The sequence below is a fragment of the Elephantulus edwardii genome, unplaced genomic scaffold (genome assembly GCF_000299155.1).
Source record: "Elephantulus edwardii isolate Elephantulus edwardi_28Jun2011 unplaced genomic scaffold, EleEdw1.0 scaffold00031, whole genome shotgun sequence".
Lineage (NCBI taxonomy): Eukaryota > Metazoa > Chordata > Mammalia > Macroscelidea > Macroscelididae > Elephantulus > Elephantulus edwardii.
Window position 1 is genome coordinate 11816268 of NW_006399781.1, and position 13658 is coordinate 11829925.

At 43.1% G+C, this 13658-nt stretch overlaps 1 protein-coding gene across 1 annotated transcript; it reads left to right on the forward strand.

Moving 5' to 3' along the window:
* The first annotated feature begins 4202 nt into the window (after nucleotides 1-4202).
* Nucleotides 4203-12339, forward strand: AHSG (alpha-2-HS-glycoprotein). The gene is made up of 7 exons (XM_006884166.1): nucleotides 4203-4453; nucleotides 6703-6813; nucleotides 7089-7173; nucleotides 7960-8123; nucleotides 9230-9331; nucleotides 11318-11401; nucleotides 12016-12339. Exons 1-7 carry the CDS (start codon nucleotides 4241-4243, stop codon nucleotides 12337-12339), a joined length of 1083 nt encoding a protein of 360 aa, XP_006884228.1. The 5' UTR covers nucleotides 4203-4240.
* Nucleotides 12340-13658: the final 1319 nt, after the last annotated feature.

A 13658-nucleotide genomic window follows, 5' to 3' on the forward strand; every position in this document is an offset into this window, starting at 1 on the left:
CAAAGGACACACTGACAAAGGAGATTAATCAGAACTGGTTTTGACAAGCACTGTGGCAATTGGACAATTAAAACAGACTTTCAAGGAATATTCAACCTGAATCCTTCTGATCATATGGAGATTTTTGAAAGTATTTCTTTGAGTTTATTATGTTTAATTTGTTTTAGTTGTTTGTGTATAAAGGATGCTCATCTAGATGCCAACAGATTATGATAAAAACAAAAGGGGGGAAATATGGGAAGCCAATACTAAGTATTTGTAATAAACGGGATGCTATTTAAAAAAATAAAAAATAAAATGACTTTAAAACATAACAATATTAAATAGATGACAATCTTCTTAAAAATCTAAATTAAGCATGTTATACTTACAAGAGAAAAGGACTGTTCCATAACTCAAATGGATAGACATCTATGATATAAATACTTTTGTTAAGAACCAAAAAAAAAAAAAAAGAAAGAAAGAAGAGCATGCAAACTGCAGCAGAGCGAAACAGGGATCAACTGAGCTGGTGGTGGTCACAAGCTAAATTGCAGGGTTACCAGTGGACACAGCCTTTCTGACAGGCAATTCGAGCATAGAAATTAAGCACTGTAAAAAGTCCAAATTATTTGAATCAATACTTCCACTTCTAGGAATCTCTCCTAGAAAATTACCTACAATTGCAAAGGTCCCTGAATAAGCTTTTCATTTGCTAGCAATAAGTTGGCATAAAGCTAAATGTCCAAAAATAAGAAAATAGATTCATAGGTAATGATTCTGACATGACAGAATTATAGGTGACCATTTAAAAAGCATGCTGGTAAAGCTTACTTAGTAATGTGGGGGAAATACATTGCAACTGAAAAAGAGAATGCAAAATTGTATCTGTACTATGAACTAAATTTTATTAAAATATTTATATGGGCAGAATTCACAAGATGGGAATTTACCACACATTGACACTGTTTATCTCTGCCTTAATCTCCTTGTTGGTTTTTTTAAAAATGGTGATGTAAGGTAGTGAAGTCTGTGGTATATTATTTTTTCTTCACTATATGCCTTGTTTTTATGACAGTTATATATAAAAATATGAAATGCTTTACAGATTGTCACCAGTGAAAGGTCCAATAATAAAGACACCAAACTTTTGGCTTCTAAATGCAGAAGAAATGCTGTAAGTGTGAGACAGAAATTATCAAAATGGCTCTATAATCAAATTATCAAGATAGCTCTCTAATCAGGTATATGCTTTTTTTTTCTTATGTAGCCTAGTGGTAAGAAGCTGTGCTCCAATCTCCAAGGTACGTGGTTTGAATCCACCAGCTGCTTCATGGGAGATGGATGGGCAGTCTACTCCCATGTGATTAATTGCCTCTGAAAACCAACTCCACAGCAAATGACAACAACAAAGCATCAATACCCTACGATTAAAATGACAATACAGCTTCCTCCCTGTGCCAGGTCTATATCTCAGTCTTGGAATCATACCATACTGTCTTAAATGCCACAAACAAATGACAATGTTTGGGGTCTGAGGGCAGAGATGACCCAAATTCCCTTCTCTGGTACAGAACAATGTTATTTTATAGAGAAGTCCCTTGAGTAGTGGGTGGCATCAACGTAGTGGGGGACCATAACTGCAAGAGATGTTTAGCAGATAAGTTTGGAAGTAGCTTCACAGACCCTTAGCCCCATCCACCACCAACCTGTGTGATACAGGGAGTACATTTTCCCATAATCATAGAAAGGGGAAGGGTAGCACTTCTCTAAGAGGAGTGACCTAGAAATTATCTCACAGTTGAAATTTTTCACAGCTAAGGAGCCTACTCTGGTGACCTACTAGTAAGAAGCTGCGCTGCAATCATTAAGGCATGTGGTTCAAATCGACCAGCTGCTCCATGGGAGAAGGATGAGGAATCTCCTCTCATGTGGTTAACTGCCTCTGAAAACCTAGTGGAGGGACAGCTAGGCATTGGGTCAAATTCAATGGCACATAACAATAGTCAGAGAATGAGTAAGGGAGTTCTGGTGGCCTGGTGGGTGAGGAGAGGCACTGCCAACTCAGAGGCACACAGTTCAAATCCACCAGCTGCGCCGCACAAGAAAGATAGGCAATCTCCTCCTGTGCCATTTACAGCCTTTGAAAACTCACTGGAGGATCAATGATGAAATTTCTTGACTTGGCAGCAAATATAACAAAGAATGCAGGAGGACTCTCTCTTCACAGACTAGATGGAAACAAGCATGCCATTAGTCATAGGGGGCACATGCTAACTGGGCAGGCCTATGCAGCCCAAGGCCAAAGAGGGACACTTACCTAAGTTTTCCCTTACCTTTCAACCTCAAGCTTACCTTTAACCCTCAAGGGAAGGGTGCTGTTGAAGAAGAATGAGGAAGAAACAACACTATATGTGACCGAGTTTCAACCACACTGTCTGGAAAATCCAATTACCTGGAAGTGACTCAATTAAATTTCCATGAAAAAGAGCAGAGTCAGAAATCCAGTTGCAGCTTACTGTATATGCTTGTTTTTTAAATTTCTTTCAGTAATGACCATGCGTTGTATTTTTATAGGCTTTTTAAACAAAGGCATACTGGCCACAGAACTAAGGTCATGAGTTAAAAAAAAGGATCAAAAGAAAATGGGATGTATAGCTGGTGGACAGTTGTTATTGTTATTTTCCTTCAATATCAGAGTCCATTTTGTGTCTCAAATTGCTGGGACCTGCTCCCAGACAGAACCTGGAGTCCTGACCACAGTGAGCCTCTCAACATTCTGTGGCAAGGATGTGAGCAAATGGGGAAAATTATGCAAACAGACCTTATATCTCCCTTCTCTGCCCCCATCACCTCCTCCAGCACCACCCCCACAAAATAAATATCATTAAACTTCCCTATGGAGGGCCCCTTCTTTTTTTTTTTCTCTCTCTCTTTTTCTTTTCCCATTTTGCTCTCTGAAGCAATATCAAACAGCAGGGCAAATACACCCACGCACACAGTGATGACCTCTAAATATTTGAAGAGCATGCTGGTCTTCATTTTTTTTTAGGGCTGGTTTGCTCCAGGCTAGGTCCTCATGTGCCATTTTCCACACCCCTTACTACCCTGCCTACCCTACTTAAAGGGCTCGCCTGGGCTTATCAAGGGCCTTTTTGAGAGTGGGACCAATTGAGAGAAGGGTGTTGAGAACGCAGCACAACTTGAAGAATGCAATCAATGTCACCGAATTGTTCATGGGGACAGTGTGTATATTTTCACACACACACACAGAGCAAATAGTTGACCTTGAGAACTAATGCACGCCCTGTGGTCTAGCCAGAATAAAAAGTCCCGATTCTGCTTGGGCTGCAAAGCATATGAAGGAGCCTCCCTACCTCACCCTTTAGTTTCTCAGCCTACAATGCTGGAGTCACTCTCAAGTTTTATTGAATGGTGCTGTCAAGCCAGGGTTCCACTGTGCTTGCTTGCACACATTCTGTCATTTTAGAGACCCAGGCCAGTGCCCACCATGCTGCCACACCCTAGGGCCTGACAGGAAGGGTCAGATAAAGGAGGATAGGCCAGGATACTCCACCTCGCTGCATCCTTCCCTGGCCCTGTCATAGTCTCACTCTCATCCTCCACTTTGGCCAAAACCATCTCTTTTTTTTCCTGCCTTTTGCCAAGGTTCTTATATCTCCTAGAAATTCTTTCTCCTCTGTGCCTGTGCTGCGTCGATGAGTCTCACTCTTTCTAGGACCTCTTCTTAGATAAAATAAATCCTCTGACACTCCTGAGTTTTAGTGACTGGTTTTCAGTCCAACATATCAACTTGCTGAACAGCACCCTGCCCCCTCACAGACTCCATGCGGCTCTCAGATCATGGTAGAGGACTCTCTCTGTGCTGTCAAAACCACTGCAATCGGAGGCTGGCATGAAGGTCCTGTCTCCTGTGTGCTCCTGTCCCCTCAGCCACTTCCTCTCTGCCATATTACCAAGTCCCAAGCAGACTTTGGAGCATTCCTCACCCCTCACGCCCTCAAGTTTTGACTTTGTTGGAGGACAGTGATGTCCTAATCTGTTTGCTTTTCCATAGGTGATGTTTGCAGACGTTTTCTTGGAATCAGAACAAATATCATCCCACGTCTTTGTGCAATTCTCCCCCCTGGCTCCCACAGATAAATAAAGCCCTCTGCCCCGGAACAGTCTACCTGCACCTGGGTTGGTCGGAAGTCTCCTCCAGTCACTCGCCCACCTGCCAGGGCCTCCCAGGGCAGCCATGAAGTCCCTTGTCCTGCTCCTGTGCCTCGCTCAGCTCTGGGGCTGCCACTCTGCCCCACCCGCCCTGGGTATGAGCTACAGGGAACTGAACTGCGATGACCCAGAAGTGGAGGAAGTGGCCCAGGTGGCTGTGGACTACATCAACACACACCTGACAAGGGGATACAAGCATGTCCTGAACCAGATCGACAAAGTCAAAGTGTGGCCTCGGGTAAGTGTGCCTTCAGGTGCCTCAAAAAGTCAGCATCTCCCTTTACAAACAAAACCATGAAGAGGGTAAGCTTTACTCTGGTGCCCACGAGGGAGGAGAGGGAAAGGTGCCAGTGTGTCCTGCAGTTCTGGGTCTCAGGAGGGCACTCGTGGGAAACAGTGGCAGGAAAACAAAGGACTCAAGTGATATTTTTAATATCACATATGAAAAGTGTCTTGCTAGAAAATTTTGTGTCCCAACGACCAGCTTCTACTTGCTGAGTTACGCCTTTTCTCTCTTGGCCTCCATTTCTTTCTGCAACGGGAGGAAGACTGAGAATGAAGGACGCCAACACTGTGTGCCAGGCTCTTTCATTACGTCATGCCGTAACTGCTCCCTCACCAAGAGTTCTGCGTAGTGTGTATATCACCTGCCAGTTACATGAGAAGAAATCAAGGCAGTGACATACCATGTGATCTGTTCCTCAAGGCCACATAAATAGGAAACCATGAGACTGTGATATGACTCCATACCTGTGTTCCCTCTTTGGCTCAAACTGCCTCTCAGACACAGCTGCTCACATCCCAGAGAGGTCTTGGCATGAACAGGCTTCAGCTCCTCACTGGCTACATGAGAAATGGACTCTGAAGCAGCCCTTGAATAGTGCCCACTGGACAGGAAGAAGAGCTGCTGAGAGATTGGGAAGAGTGAGGGAAAGGACTATTTAAACACTGGGTTTTATATCTGATTAAGGATAATTCTTTCCACAAAGCCTTTCTTGTGTGAGATAATATCAGGTAGTATGGGAGCTATTAAGCTGCATCATTTGAGACTGCCATTTTTATATGTCAAAAGCAGTGGAGTGTTGACAATTTTGCACGCTTCAACCTAACACAAAGGTATAGAGACACAAGACATAATGGGTGCCCATCAGAGATGGACAAACTAAGAAGAGAAATAAGACTGACATTAGGGTGTCTGTACTGACTGACAGCAATTCTCACTAGGGGATGAAGGATGGAAAATCAGGATTGTCACAGAAGGCTTTTAGGAGTGCTGCAAACACAGCGAGGTTCAGAGATGGTTCAGCGGAAATACTATTCAATTTAGGAAAACAACATGCCAAGTTCATTTCTGAACAGTTACTATGATTTTCACTAAAGACAGATCATGACAGTTATTTTCTCTGAGAAAGTGCAGCTCTGAGATTCTTCAGGAAAATTACACAGGGACATAAAAATGCAGAGCTTCCATGAGCAAGTAGATTCAGACAGAACTGAAATAAGAGGCAAGCACAGCTGGACGTGAGAAGAAAATAGAGGCATTAGTTGCACCTGCTGGATCTTCTAGGCCTTCCCCACAACGTCCTCCTCTAGCTTCTTCCTGTCCTGAGTTAGACATGGTTTCTCCAGGGACACATGGAGACCAGATCTTGTCATCACTGGCAGGCCGCAGTAGAGATTGGCAGGTTGACACCCAGACAGCTTCAAGCCACAAGTGGATGCGAATGGGAGAAAAAGGAAAAAACCAAGGATAACAACAAAACAGACTTGTAGGAAGGAAAAGAAAAGGGGGAGGAAGGCAAGTAGATAACAAGATCAAGGGGAAGGGGGACAGAAAGGGCAAGAGAAGATAAACAAAATGATGAGACATTGTCCTGCCCCACCTTACTGTTTGAGGAAAAACCAAAGCTGATCTTGAAGGATGCATGCAGAATGAAATTGCAAACCTTATAAGCGAACAGCATCACTCATTTTTAGTTTCCAAATAGAACTCAGAGGACTGTGGCTCCATCAGACTCCGTATCTACCTACTGCACTGGCCACAGCTGGGTGGCAGTTAACGTTAAGATTCAGTGAATGTGAATGATGAGATTCACATAGTAGGCACCTTCCACATCTTTTCCTTCCTCCTTCTTATTGACAAGCACCATTTAACTCAAGAGAGAAAGCACAGAGACACAGACCAAGCAGCAGTATGTTAACAGGTCTTGTTAGGTGTTGCTCAGTCAGCTACAGTTCATAGTGCCCCTATGAACAATGCATCTTGAATCCTGCCTTATCCTGAGCCATCGTCAACATGCCTGATACACTCCAACTCATTATAACTGCCACTGTCTCAGTCCATCTTGTTGAGGGTCTTCCTCTCTTTCTCTGATGTTTCCAGTAGAAATTACTTTTCCTTTACCTCTCCCAAAAGGAGGAGGCTCACGCTAATCCTGATGGCAGTGGGGAAGCTACTCACTTCGTCCTCTTCTTGTTTCTCCACAGCGACCCACTGGAGAGGTATTTGAGCTTGAAATAGATACCCTGGAGACCCTCTGCCATGCTATGGACCCCACCCCCCTGAAAAACTGCTCTGTGAGGCCGCTGAAAGACCACGTGAGTGCCCAATAGCTTGATGCAATGAAGCCCCAAACAATCCCACCATTGGTTCCTTCAATGAGAATGTTCACTAATAGGTGAAATTGCCCCGTGAAATTGCTTTCTTTGGAGCCAGTGTTCTCACCATTTGCCCCCTTGTTGCAGACCCCTCGAAAGCCAAGTGGTGGTGCAACATTACTTCACAGAGAAGACTTGGGGAGGGACCTCTCTCTGAGTAAGGGGCGAACAGGCAGCCTCCCTCCTGAACCCTGTCCTGTGGCTTATTTCTCCAGGCTGTGGAAGGAGACTGTGATTTCCGTGTGCTGAAGCAGGACCAGCAGCTTTTTGTGTTGTATTCAAAATGCCATTCCAGTCCAGGTAGAGATGATTGTTCTTTTAACCTTGGAGAGAGAGAGAGAGGACGCAATCAGAAAGGTTTTAAGTTTAAGTCAAAACCAATTGTCTTCATGGGGACTCGAACACGTGGTGACCTTGTGAGTGTCAGAGAATGGTAATCCATGGCAGAGCTTTTTTAAAAGCAGATCACCAGACCTTTCTTGGAAGACATCTCTCTAGGGTGGACTCAAACCTCTGGTCTTTCAATTAGCAGCCAAACGTGCTGGGCATTTGGACCACTTGGGACTACTCAGTGGCGGTGGTTCTAGCCCGTTTGTTGGTGAGGAAAAAGTCAAGTTAAATTTGATGAGTTTGGGGATTTAAAAACTGTTGTCTAAAGATCTATTCTTATTGGAAGTTAAAATTGTCCCCTAGCAGGGCAGAAATGTCAACCCGACTTGAGTCCCTCAAGGTTTAAAAGGAAGCAGGGAATATGCATTTGGAGCATGCGCTGAACCCAACCCTCTCCCTGCCCTTTTCGAGGGTTCTGACTCAAAAGGAGACGCTGTAGGACTGAGTGGAACCGCCATCGGGTTCCCAAGAGAGTAAATCTTCAGGCAGCTCACAGCTATGGCTTTCCCGCAAGGAATAGCTGTTGGGGTTGAACTGCTTTCACCTGAGAGGTTGAGCGCAAACTGTTAGCAGCCCAGTGCTTACCCCCTGCACAACTTGGATCCCTTGGGCATGTGTTAGCTTTATAAATAAGGAGCACGGGGCAGGGGTGTCATTGCTACGAAGAGTTTGCACCCGTTTCTTCTGTTTGTGCAGACTCTGCCGAGGACGTCATGAAAGTGTGCCCAGACTGCCCCCTGCTGGCCCCAGTTAACAACTCCAAGGTTGTGCACGCGGCCGAGGCCGCCCTGGCCGCCTTCAATGCTCAGAGCAATGGCTCCTATTATCAGCTCGTGGAAATCTCCCGGGCTCAGCTTGTGGTAAGACTGAGAGATTTTAAAGATTAGGTCTGGAGGCACTGCAGGAATGTGTGTGATAAAGCAATGATTGCGAGGCAAGGCTGGGCTGGAGTGGTGGGAGACATAGGGAAAAAAAGGTCCTGGGGAGGGTCTCTCTCCATCCTGAGGACCCAAAGAGTCCACAGCGCCTCCCTTATGCTGTGCCACTCTAATGCCAAGCAGCCACGAGCCTAACTAGGCACAGCTACAATCCCTAAACCTTAACTAAAACCAGGGTTCAGTGTTGCCCAAACACCCGTCACCACAACCCATCACCACTGAATAGTGAAAGAATGCTCCTAACTGGTCCTTCAGATGGCATGAATCTGCTTATCCTTATTGTCTTGTCATGACAGGACCATAAAATGTTTTCAAAATTACTAAGGTTAGAATTGTATTGTGCATAGTTTAATTGTATTGTGCATTGTTTAATGATTTGGATACAATAGAATCTTAATATTGAAAAGACAAAACTGATATTCCGAATACCAGCGACAACTTACACGAAAACATGCTGCACCAGGAGACACTTCTATTAGCTAAAATATGTGCTTTCTCAGAATACCTGAATCCCAGACTGTGCCAAAGAACAGATATAATTTTGTATCAAAATGTTCCAAGTACTATGAGAAATAAAATCACAAGTATTATCTTCTATATTCTAATCTATTTTTATCTGATCCTGCTTTGTGGAATAGGTAGCAGAGGTACTAATCTCTTTACATCCCTAACCTATTTTGGAATCTGAGTCTCAAAATACAGACCCAAGTATAAAGGTTGGAGGTGTTAGAGTTCCTATCCATGCCAATGGAGGGTCTACCAACTGAGATCCTTTGAAAATGGATGCCTACAACTCATTCAGCGAAGGCCCAACTCCCTACACACACAGGCTATGTAGTACTGCCCTATAGAACACAATCCCACAACACCTGTCCCTCTCTAAACCACTCAGGTGTGTGGTCAACATGAATGATGCTCCCTGGAGCCCTGCAATGCTATGAAGGGCTCCCCACTGCCTTCTAGCTTCTCCTTCCCCGCCTCTTCCATACTAAGTGAAGTTTCCCTAAAGAGCATTTTCTTTTACCCAGCCTCTTCCAGTTTCTACCTATGTGGAGTTTGCAGTGGCTGCCACTGATTGTGTTGCTAAAGATGTCACTGACCCAACCACCTGCAACTTGCTGGCAGATAAGGTGAGTTTGCAAAGGACCTGAGTTGTTACTGTCCAGGCAGAGTTAGTCACAGACTAGATAGAGCATTTTACTCAGGTTTGTATTCTGGGCTGCAGAAATGGGAATATCACCTCTTCTTATTGCTTGGGTCTTGACAGACCTTCCTCTAAGATATTTCTTTCATCTTTTAGTCAACCAAAATGAACTGTTGGTGAGTTGATTCTGACTCATGTATGTCAAACTGTATGACATAGGGTGTTCCATTGGCTGATCTCTTTCAGAAGTGGATCACCAGGCCTTTCTTCTGTGGCCTCTCTAGGTGAAACTGAATTAGTAAACTCTTGGTTAGTAACCACGTGTGTTCAAACTACCCAAAGACTCTCATGCTTTTAGAGTCATCATCAAATTCTCACACTCACTAGAGGCCTATGAGATTAAGAGATAGGAAAGGGCTATTTCCTGGAGTGTGAAATGACATTAGGTAAATCTCTGATATGAAAACGTTCAAGTCTTTGATCCAGTAGTATCTACTTCTAGAGAGTGAGCCTAAACACATAATCAGAGGTGTCTGACAGAAATAAATTTTTAGGAATGATTTATCTTCAATATTAAAGTACAGAAGATCTACATGTTCAACCAAAAGGAAGCATTGAATTAAAAATGGAGTATCAGTAAACAAGGAATCATGCTTACAATAAAATACTATGGTTTCCAAGAATAATATGATATGAGAAAACACAATGATATGTAGTATGTGAAAAGCACAAGATACAGAATGATAAATTGAAAAATTCTAAATGGGCCTCCTCCATTATTTCCTTTCCGGAGAGGAAGGCCTGTTCCTTTGGGACATTCTTCTTTTAGTAAATCTGTCTTTATTTTGTACCCTCGAAAAGGATGATAAATGATCCAATTTATAAATGACATGTAATATGTATTTTAAAATGAGAACTATAACTTCTTAATGGAATTCAAACTTTCTGGAGCCAAAGAGGCTGGATAAATATTCTCAAACTTTTGTCCTCAGAGCATCTTTATACCTTAAACCACAGTTTTTGCCGTTAAGTCAGCTTTGAGCCAGCAACTGTTTAGCTTAATTAGTAAAATATGCTTTAGTAGCCTACCAAGGAGTTGTGCTGCCAACTCAAAGGCCTTAAATCAACCATCTGCTCAGCGGGAGACAGACAGACAAATATCTGTGTGACTTATAACCTCTGAAAACCCACCAGAGGGTCAGCTATGAGTCAGCTTAGACTTGTTAACACAGTTCAACAATAACAACATGTGTCTGCCTTGAGAACTGTGTTTTTTTACAAGATTTATCTGTATGGGATCAAATGGACAACATCATCTGGGAAATGAAGATAAGAAATTGAGAGGAATTTAATTTAGAGTTTGCTTTGATGGCTGTTAAATAATTTGGAAAAGTATAGCTAGAATGCTTCTAGAGCTTGAGCAGATAAACAAAATCACTGCAGTGTGCACATAGAATTTGTTGAACTGATACATTCCTTGTTGCGTATCTTTTCACAAAAATAAAACGTTTTCTTTCCACGAAAAAGAAATACTTCAATATTAACAATAACTGACCCTGTGTTAGCATAATTTCTGGAATGAAAATAATCTGTCTTAAAAAATGTCTTTATTTACTGTAACACACATACACACATTATAAGATGTGGTTTGAGGCCACCAGCTGGTCCTCAGGAGAAGGATGGGAAATCTCCTCCTGTGCAATTAACTGCCCCTGAAAACACACCAGAGGGTCAGCTGTGAGTCAGTTCCAATTCTACAATAAACAACAACAACAACAATAACAACATATCTAGTATATATCATATGTCTTCCATATAAACTATGAGAAACAATAATCAAAAGAGACTAAAAGGAAAAAAAGAATTCAGAATTTTAATGCCCCCCCCATTGTTGTGTTGAAATATAAATGCAGCTAGGAGGAGAAACTCACCATGTTTAGTCAGCCTGAAAAGTTCCTCTCTTTGTCTGCAGCAATATGGCTTCTGCAAAGCAACCCTCACTGAGAAGCTTGGTGGAGAAGATGTGGCGGTGACATGCACATTGTTCCAAACACAGGTAACAACCCTCATCGTCAGAATCCAGCAGTTTCATAACATGGATGTAGTTTGTGAATAATTGCACAACTTTTGAAGTTGTGTCCTTCTGAAACTCGCAGTGACAGTGTTGAAGCATGCTTAGTTACACACAGACAAGTATGTATTTCAGCTGTACCTTCCTCTGCCAAGAACTGAAGGCTACAGGGCAGAACCATTTTAGTGTGTAGTTGACAAGGTCACCTTTTTTATTTTCAAGGAGTCGAGATGGTTCTCTGAGTTGTAGGCATCAAATGACCAGACCTGCCAACTATTCTCCAACTATTCTTGGTGGTTTCAGATGTAGGTGACCATGATGTGGCTTTGCTGGCTAAGGCTCACCATATGGTGGGTTAGGACACATATACTTAAGTCCACCATAATCTAGCCAGCCGTAAGATAGGCCAACACCGTAGTTAACCCTCTCCTGGAGAGCAGATGTCAACCATCCGGACCAAAACAGTTCTTTTCCGTCTTCTCAGTCCTTTAACATTAAAATGAGAAAGTTTAGAGATGAGGGCTACACACAGAATTGTGGGTGGCTTTTGTACAAAGAGAAGAAGCGAACTAACCAGAGGAAAACTGTCCTCTCTCCAGCCTGTACTTCCGCAGCCTCCACCAGAGGGAGCAACTCCCCCCGTTGCCGTGGACGTAGCTTTGCCAGCACCTGCCGTACCTGACCCGCCAGTGTCTGCCCTGGTGGCAGCGGGTCCCAAGGTGGTCCCAGTGCACCAGACACACTATGACCTGCGCCATGCCTTCACAGGGGCAGTCTCTGTGGAGTCCACCTCAGGAGAAGCATTCCACTCAGTGAAACCACCTGCAGTGGGGCCTGGTCTAGTGGTGCAGGCTGGTCCAGTGGAGGGGCCTGGTCCTGTGGTCCGGCCATGCCCAGGCAGGATCAGACACTTCAAGATCTAGGCTGGGCACAATGAAGGCTAGAAGGTTTGGCACAGAGAATAGAGCTACCATTTTGTCCATGTCTGGGCTTGGAGGCCTTTTCTTTTGTCAAAGCGAACACCACAGGTGTTCTAGGCAACTGTCATGTTCTGGATCTCGACTTCTCTTCATTTCTCAGATAACAGAGGCAGAGAGATTGATGGTTCGTTCTATTTGATGAAGATATAAAACGAGCAACTTGATTATTATTGTTATGGTGCTATGGCCCTATCATTGTGTTCTCTGCCTTCTAGTTGACCTCACAAAAACCACTCAAACTGTAACTTTGACTGGTGCTCTTGCCAAGCTTGTATCGGCCTCTTAATAAAAGTACCTGAAGGACTTTCCTTAATAAAGAAGGTTCTAAATGGAAATGTGGTCATCATTATCTCGTCTCCTGTGTTGTTCATATGCTGGTCTGTCTTCACACACAAACATCCCTAAGCAAATGAAAATAGGAACCAAATGAGAATAATAATTGAAAAAACAAAAAACACTGCTACCATATACAGAAAACAGTGAGACGTGTACCTGATTTCTTCCCATTAGAATGTATACTCCATTTCTTTATGAGAAAAAAAAAAATTCCTAAGGATCAGAAAACATTACTAACAAAGGACGAAATGCCTCATTTATGTACAGATAAATCAATCATAAAAAGTCTTGTTTTTTCCCTTAAGGGAGGAAGTAGGGGAAAGAAGGCAAGTAGCCCTTTAACAAGTTACTTTATAATTTGTTAAACAGGGACATACTGGGGAGTGAAAGGGGAAACTATAGGTAAGTTAGTTATGATAACTGATGTACAGTATGTCAAAAAGTCTGGCCCATTGCCACTCAGTTTATCCCAACTCAAAGTGACCTTATAGGACAAAGGAGAATTGCCCAAAGGATTTCTAAGAGTGAAAATCTTTGTGGAATCATACTGTCACAGATTTCTCCTGTGGAGCAACTGGTGGCTTTAAATATTTCATTTAGCAGTGCAGGGATCCTTGTAGGTTAGGTAGTCACCCTACTAAGCTATTCAGTGACCCTCTAATAAGGCAATATATCCCAAATGTTTTTCAGTCCAAGAATCCCTTTTTTCAATCTGTGGTCATTCCTGCTTCTGTCAAGGCAATAATTGCACTCACTAGTTAATTATGCAGGAAAAAAGTATGCATGCACAGGATCCTTTTAAGAACTTCATAGCCTTAAGGCAGTGGTGTGCCAGTAAAAGTTTAAGAACTGGCTGGCAAGGAGAGTCACCTATTTGTAGTGTTTGTAAATTTCTACATGGCAGGTACTCCCACCACAGTTTTAAG